At 37.1% G+C, this 8824-nt stretch overlaps 1 protein-coding gene across 1 annotated transcript in view; it reads right to left on the bottom strand.

Moving 5' to 3' along the window:
- The window catches only part of ATF6 (activating transcription factor 6), a 353926-nt gene that overhangs the window by 71247 nt on the left and 273855 nt on the right, over positions 1-8824 (bottom strand). The window contains exon 15 of the mRNA XM_006887436.1: positions 5532-5616. Coding sequence (XP_006887498.1) covers positions 5532-5616 — 85 coding nt within the window. The remainder of the gene's footprint in view (positions 1-5531; positions 5617-8824) is intronic.

Below are 8824 nucleotides of genomic sequence, written 5' to 3'. Positions count from 1 at the left end.
AAAAAAAATATTAATAAAAAAAATAAAAATAAGGGAGAATGTGACATCATGATCAGTGGAAGACTCATCAACAATCTGCATAATGCAAACGACACAATCTTGCTGGCTGACAGTGAGAAGGACTTGAAGCATTTGCTACCCTGAATACATCCACAAGGAGACTGCATTCTCAAGTATGGGTTACATTTCAACATTAAGAAAATAAAAATCTGTATCACTGCGCCTAAAGGTAACATCACGATAGATGGAGAAAATATAGAAACTATCAAGGATTTCATCTTACTTGGATCCATAATGAACAAGATTTGTACCAGCATCAGAAAAATCAAAAGACATGTTACAAAGGGAAAGTCTTCAGGTAGAAACCTCTGTAAGTGCTGAAGAGTAAGGATGTCATTTTAATGATGAAGGTATGATCCAAACAACAGTCTTTCAATTACTTACTATGCACTTGAAAGTTGAACAGTGAAAAAAGATGACAGAAAAAGGATCAATGTCTCAGAGTTGTAGTGTTGGAGGGGAGTGTTGAATATGCCATGGAATGCTAAGGGAAGAAACAAGTCTTTGAGAGAGTGCAGCCAGGGTGCTCCTTGGAGGGAAAGATATCGTAAAACTTTGTCTCACATACTTTGGGTGTGTTACTAGGAGGCATCAATCATTGGAAAAGGAGAGGACCAGCTTAGAGGGGAAGACCTTCTGGATGGATTGACACAGCAACCTTAACAACGGGCTGAAGTATGGCAAAGATTATGAGAATGGTACAGGATAGGGCAGGGTTCAGATCTGCCATTCATGAGTTGTGGTCAACCTGACAACATATAACAACAATAAGGTACATATGGTGGTGGTGGGGGGGGGGAAACATTCCATAATTTGTTATGTAGCCTCAATGCAAGAGGAGCTCGGGTGGCCAAATGGTAAGAAGCTGCACTGCAATCCCAAAGGCATGCAGTCCAAATCCACCAACAGTTCTGTGGTAGTAGGATTGGCAATCTCTTCCCATGCAATTTACTGCCTCTGAAAAGCCACTGGAGGATCAGTTAGCTATAAATTGGTTCCAACTCAACAGTACACAATAAGAAGGTGAAGATAATATTCAAAGAGGCTGAAGATATACATAGTATAGCTATATCGTTATAGACTCAGTCATTTTTTAAAAATTTGATACAGGTAATTTTTTAAAAAGGTCAAAAGGAACTGATCCTATAATAACTATGTTCCCAAATCTAGAAAATGATCATGTTAAAAAAGCTAGTGCCTTCAGGATATGAACAGACACTTCACCAAAGAAGACATTCAGATGGCCAACAAATACATGAAGAAATGTTCAAAATCCCTAGCTCTAAGAGAGATGCAAATCAAAACAACTATGAGATATCATCTCACCCCAGTTAGAATAGCAAAATTTAACAGAACAGCAAGCAACAAATGCTGGCGAGGTTGTGGAGAAATTGGAACCCTTATTCACTGTTGGTGGGGGTGTAAAATAGTGCAACCCCTGTGGAAGGCGGTATGGAGCTTTCTCAAAAAGTTGCAAATAGAAATACCATATGACCCAACAATTCCTCTACTGGGAATATACCCTAAAGAAACCATAACTGCCACCCAGGCAGATATATGCACACCCATGTTTATCGTGGCTTTGTTCACAATAGCAAAGAGTTCGAAACAACCTAAGTGCCCATCAACATATGAGTGGATAGAGCAGCTCTGGTATATTCACACAATGGAATACTATGCTGCATTGAAAAACAAGGAACTCACGCAATATTATTCAAAATGGGTGACCCTGGAGGACATTATGCTAAGTGTACTATCTCAGTCATAAAAGGACAAATACTGCATAGGGCCACTGTTGTAGAATGGGACTGACATCAGGGTTGGAGTGAGACTAAGAAAAATTGGATAAATTATGTATACTGCATTGAAACAGATGGGGGGAGAACAGTTTAAAAGTGATATACGATAGGGTATTATGGTTATGACAAGAGTCCAGAATGAAGGTTGCATAGTGGAACATATTTGTGGGGCGGGGGGGTATTGCATACCAATCAAAGACTTTTACTTTTCAAGAGAAGAGTGAACTGGAGAGGGGGTGCAGGGAGAAAAACTTTACAATGAATGAATGGAAATCCAAAATCTATGAAAACTTTCATTAAAATAAAAAACCAAAACAAACAAAAACCAAGTGCCTTGGTGAAAATAAGCAGAGTAAAACAGCTCTTGGTGTTTTGAGCTTACTATAGTAAACAGATAGTTTACTGCTATAAAATAAAATGAAACATTCTCCTGCACAAGAACTCAATGTCTGAACAAAATAAAATTAATTCTGCTTTGATTAAAGTTTAGGAAGCAGCCCCTCTGAGAAAGAGCTGACAAGAGGAGAAACCAAGGTCCCAATGGGATGTAAAGAAATGGAATTACCTAAATAAATTCTTTGAAGTGTAATATAATGTGCTTTAGAACATAATATATTGTCATTCTTGAAGTAGCGGTGTGATTTTTCTATAAATGTTCTTAGAAAATGTTTCTTTACTGAAAGAAGATATTCTTTACAACATTATAGTTTTACTTTCTTCTTATATTTTTCTTTAATGTAAGATTAAGGAAATTTCTTAATTCTTTTATGCCTTAACAAAAGAATATTTATATTTTTAATTTTAAGCTTATAAAGCTGCTTCCTCAGAATTCCTAGTAATGTGTCTGAATATAGCTCATGAATGTCTATCTCTATGGTCTCAAAATATAAAATACAACATCTAATATTTGCTCTCTCAGACTAGTTCTTACTGGAATTTACTTAGGATCCTAGTGTCTTGTTTTATTTCATAATTGCATTCAGAGATTTAACTGCTGTATTGTTGTTGGGTACCATCAAGTAGGGACTGACCCGTATCTGACCCTCTGGCGGGTTTGCAGAGGCAGTTAATCACAGAGGATAAGAATGCTCTTGCTTCTCTCGTGGCGCAACTGGTGGATTCAAACCATGTGCCTTTGGATTGCAGCACAGTTTCCTGTCACCAGGCCACCAGAGCTCCCCTCTCAGATTAGACAGGAAATTATCTACTTACAAGTTAATTCAAAGAGCTTTTCACTTTCATATATACAATTACATTTTAACTACTAGAAAATTTTAAAATACTTCTATTATGGCCTACAAGTGGGATTGAGAAGGCTGGTCAACTTTCCTATTTTCAACAGAGTTTACTATCATAAATCAATAGCAATTAGTCAATAACGTTCATTGTGTTCAATTACAAAACACAGCACTAGAAGATATCTCTCTCCTCCAGGAAAAATCTAGCAGGAAGTCTTTCCCTCACTGAATTTTCTCAGTACTTTAATTCTTTGTGCTCTGGTATTGCAGTTCATAGCAAACTGTACGGCTAATCCAAAGGCTGTGAGTCTCTAGCTGTTCAAATCCTCTGTGGCTCTGAGGGAGAAAGATGAGCAATGTCTTCCTGTTACCACTGATATTCTCAGAAACCTGATACAGAGTCTCTCTGAGTTGGAACCAACTCAATGGCTCTAAGTTAGTAGATTCTTCATGGAACATCTTGTTTGGATTATAGTGTTTTCTGAATATGTTGTATTTTTCCTATTATAAGGGCTATACTATACCTTAAGATAATGGATAGTCTCAAAGTACAATAACATTATTTGTATATTTTTAATACCCAGTAGTCACAATAACAAAAAAATGCAAGAGTACAGCTATCAATATAAAACTCATCAGTTTTATGAATGAAACAAAAAGGTTTCTGCAATTGGTCTGGGAATTATAAAACACTGTAATTATATCAACATTGTTAACACAGGAAACCATTTTTATTTCCAATATTCCAACTTAAAGTGCACACAGCTAGATTTTTTTATATTCCCTGATGATCAGAATGGCACCAAACAAAAGGTTAATAAATCAGTCAGGATGTAGCATCTCCTATTTTGTAAATTAAAGAGAACTATTTTTTTCCCTTAGTAAATATAGAACATTTTTAAAAAATGTAAACCAGTATAAAATAAAATTGTTAACAAGTGATGACATTTTAAAAAGAATACTGATTTGCAACACACACTAACACCACACATGAATGCTTACTGGAGCATTATCTTCAATAGCAAAGAGCTAGAAACAACGCAAGTGTTGTTCAAGAGAAGAGTGGCTAAAAAACGATGGTACTCTAGTATAAAGAGTTGTGCTGCCAACCCAAAAGCATACAGTTCAAAACCACCAGGTTCTCTGAGAGAGAAAGATGCACAATCTTCTCCCATGTGATTCACTGCTTCTTAAAATTTGTTGGAGGGTCAGTTAGGAGTTAGGTCCAACTAGATGGCACATAACCAACCAAAAAAATTATCAAGAATTCATGAAATACTGCAAAATACAGTTGAATCTAGAACAAATTATACTGAGTAAGAAGTCAGCAACAGAGTAGTAATTAAAAAGGGATTTGCTGTTGTTGTTATGTGCGATTATTGAGCTGAGTATGACTCATAACAACCCTATGAACAATGGAACTGAACTCTGCCCTATCCTGTGCCATTATCACCATCTCCAACAAACCTGAACCAACTGCTACATTACTGTGTCAATCCACCTTGTTGAGGAAAGGTTTACACACAGATATACTCAATCTCAGACGGCTAGCGGGATAGGAAAGGATGGAGAAGGGGGTGAAAATTAATAAATATGTAAGTTGAGTGAAAGGAAAGGCAATATACAATAACAGGTTCATTCAACTCAATCCATTGTTGTAGAGTCAGAACCAGCTCATAGTTGACCCTTCATTGGGTTTTCAAAGACTGTAAACAGCATGAGAAAAGAATCTTTTTTCCTCAAAGACACTGGTAGACTCAAACTACCAGAGAGGCACTGCCTTAGGGTTAACAAGTGCAACTCCCTAAGGACTACATCACCAGAAATTTGATTAGGTATTATAATTAATCAATCAACCAACCAACAGTAATTAATGTCACAAACTAAAATGTCTATGAATGACTATATAAAAACCAATGTATTGTAAACCTTCACACAAAATAATAGTACTTTTGTGCAAGCATTGGAAAATGTTTAAAAAAATTATACATAGATATATATAGAATAAATGTTTTAGTTTATTTATAGGACCTGGTCGACCTATGAACAAATTCATCCTGGAAAGGGTTAAACCAGGTGGCTCCCTGGAGGCAAGGATTCTGAGGCTCCGTCTGACATACTTTAGACATGTTGTAAGGAGAGACCGGTCCTTGGAGAAGGACATCATGCTTGGGAGGGTGGAGGGACAGCACAGGAGGGGAAGGCCCTCTATGAGGTGAATTAATTCAGTGACTGGGATAATCGGGATGGGAGTGTCAGAGATAGTGCGACTGGCACAGGACAAAGCAAAGGTTAGGGCTGTTGTACATAGGGTCGCTATGAGTCGCAAGTGACTCGAAGGCACATGACAACAACAACAACAACAACAACAACAATGGACCTGTTTACAAAGGAATTCCAAGGCATTCTTTCATCAACAAAAATATAAACTTACCATTTATGTTTATTGCTGGCAATACAATAGACATCTTTGGTCTCGTCGTCTTATTATGAGTGGTAGCTGGTAACAGTAAATGATCCTAAAATTGACAAAGAACAATCTATTATATGCTGGCCACTGAGTGCTAGAACAGGTGAAATTTGGGTGGTAAGTTTTGTTGAAATTTGAAAAATGAAATGTTTTCTTTGAAATCGGCTTATAAGACAAAACTACAAATCATCTCACATTCAGTCATTAACAATAAACATTTTTTTTAAAATTTTTTTATTTTTATTTTATTATTTGTGTGTGTGCGTGTACCGTCAAATCAGATCTGACTGGTACAGGAGGAGACTGTCCCTCCTTTCCCGGCAGAGCATCTGGTGGATTCGAACCATGCTTCTCTGGGATTGCAGTGCAGCTTCTTGCCACTAGGCCACCAGAGCTCCCCAATACACATTTATTAAGCATTTACAGTTACTGGGTAATACACTGGGCACTGTTATTGGGTACATTCTTTAATGGCTCCAAGGTTCATACAACACATTTCTTTCATCATTCACTCAGCAAACCTACTATATGAAAGATGCATCAAAAATATGGATCTAACATGGCTGAAAGTGATGAAAAACTCAGTTATTGTAATGATAAAATTCAATTATCATTAAACATAGGGAAAAAAACCTAGAATCTAAAATTCAAACTTGAACTGTGCAGAGAACATTTCCAGTAATTGCTTGTACTGAGATAATTTAAAGCCGTATTTCCAAGACAGTACGCTTATTTTAAAGAAGGGGGTGGAGTGGGGAGATGAATGAAGTTCTTCTGTTCAAAATTTCAGCACTGCAGCATGAAAATTGGGGGTTTGGGAAGGAAGCAGGGGAAGAGGAGTGCATTGTTAGACACAAAGCTTTTAAAAAACAAAACCAACCACCAACAAAACACTAAACTTGACTGGCTGGTTTTCATATCATGAGAATTTTAAACGGGCTTATTTTCTAGAATTAAAATATTACATAGGGTGCCTAAAGTCGAATGAGAAAACAAACCAAATAAAACTTACAAGCCCCAAATTAAGTCTACTGTGCAAATAAATATTGTTTAAATTCCATTGGTTGTGGATTCGGGTCAGGGTCAGACATAATTCCGAGTTTCCTGCTGAGGTCTAGACGCCATGCTAAATGACATGTTTCAAAATATGATTCTCTGAACATAATGTCTTCTACCATAACAACAACAACAAAGTCTTCTACCATATTTATTCATGAAATTTCAATGAAAGTAGCTACTTTCTTCTGCTGCTTCAGACACCTCTCCTCTCAAAAAATGGTGTTGCTTATGAAGAAAAGAAGAATCGTCTTTTGTGTATAAGTTATGACAATTGACCTGCCTTACCTCCAATTATTAAAAGTTGGTAAGCTAGCAAAAATGCTTTCAACTTCAAGTATTTTTAACCAAGAATATCCAAGGTCATAAGAGGAGGGAATCAAAGATAGTACATTACAGACTCTAATACTGTTTATTTTACATTAACAATAACTACATATAAAGTGCTAAAAGAACGAGGATGTCACTTTCACGCTTAAGACGTGCCTGACCCAAGCCATGGTATTTTCAATTGCTTCATATACATGTTAAATGATTAACAAGCCTTCTGGCTGCACTTTCTCCAAGCCATATTTATTTGTTTTCTTGGCAGTCCGTGAGAGATATTCAGTACTCTTCTCCAACACCACAACTCAAAGACACTGATTCTTTTTCTGTTGTCCTTATTCACAGTCCAACTATCAGATGCATAAGAAGTATTAAAAGGATTTGAATCAGGAGCACCTTAGTCTTTAAACTGACATCATAGTTCTTTAGCATTTTGGGGAGGTTCTTGGCAGTAGAAGAATATTTCTATGGAAAAAGAAACACTCGGATTTTTACTTTCATTGGAGAAATAATACTAACAGCCAAAGAAAGAAGCTAATTGTCCCTAATATCTGCTTTCCTTCTATATTTCTTAGATCAGAAATAGAACTTCCCATTTTTGTGAAGCACAAAGTCCAGCAGAATAAAGACTCTATATTCCTAATCTGCTTTGCGGCTTGGTAAGGTCACACACAAAATGAAGTACTAGTCACTGGGCTGTTAGAGGAAGTGGCATAAGCAACTTTTTCAAGGTGATGGTGATAGAAGGCACCACTCCTCCTCTTTGTAGAATGAAGCAGGAGTAGCCACCTTGAACCACAATGTGAGAAAAGATAATGGGGAAGAATGTGGTATACTTGACTGACCCTAAACATGGTATTTTCAATTGGCTCATTAGAGAAGTGAAATGTGGCAATAAATAAAAAAGACTGAACAACTGATGTCTCTGAACTCTGGTGTTGAAGAATATTGCATATACTGCTGATTGTCAAAGAGAAAACAAATCTGTCTTGGAAGGTGTGCAGTCAGGTTGCTTCTCAGAAGAGAGATCAAGACTTTGGGCTGGTCCTTGAAGTCATACTTGGTCAAACTTGGTAAAGTAGATGGTCAGTGAAGTAAAGGAAGGACTCTGAGAAGGCAGACGTACACGGTGGCTCCAACAATGGGCCCACACACAACAACAATTCTGAGGATGGCACAGGGTTAGCAACCGTTTATTTCTGCTGTCCATGAGGTCACTGTGCTTTGGAACTGACTCCATGGCACTTAATAGACAGAAAGTTCTACAGATCTGGATGACCAAGGAACTACTGTAAGACACTTAGACTTTATACATAAAAGAGAAATACAATTTTAAAACTGTCATACTGGATTTCCTGTTACGGCTAAACTTAATCACTAGTTAAAGTATAAATATGAGAGGAACAGTACTAAAGGCTTAGTCAGTGGTTAAATTAATCAGAGATAGCTTTACTAGTTTTCAAGAACATAAAAGCTGTATTTGTTATTTAGCCTTCTTGATACTCTCCCCATTCCACCCCCATTCTACTTAAATATATATTAATAAGTTGGTAAAAGAAATTCAATCCTGGAAAAGCACAAGAGTTAGCTGATGAATTTGAACAAAATTCTTTTATTTAAGTTAGATAAAATAATCCAACTCTAACAAAGGTTTAGGGAGCTCTGGTGGCTTAGCAGTAAGGAGCTGCGCTGTCAACACAAAGGCACACAGTTTGAATCCACCAACTGTTCCACGGGAGCAAAGCAGACAGTCTTTCCCCAAGCAATTAACCGCCTCTGACAATTTACCGGGGGTCAGCTATGTGCCAACACTGACTCGATGGTACACAACAACAAGAAGTGGCCAGTACTTTTAACTTGTTAGTTAAATCTGT

This window comes from Elephantulus edwardii, unplaced genomic scaffold (genome assembly GCF_000299155.1).
Source record: "Elephantulus edwardii isolate Elephantulus edwardi_28Jun2011 unplaced genomic scaffold, EleEdw1.0 scaffold00057, whole genome shotgun sequence".
Classification (NCBI taxonomy): Eukaryota; Metazoa; Chordata; class Mammalia; order Macroscelidea; family Macroscelididae; genus Elephantulus; species Elephantulus edwardii.
Note: the sequence above shows the minus strand (reverse complement) of the source record. Positions and strands in the feature narration are given on the sequence as shown.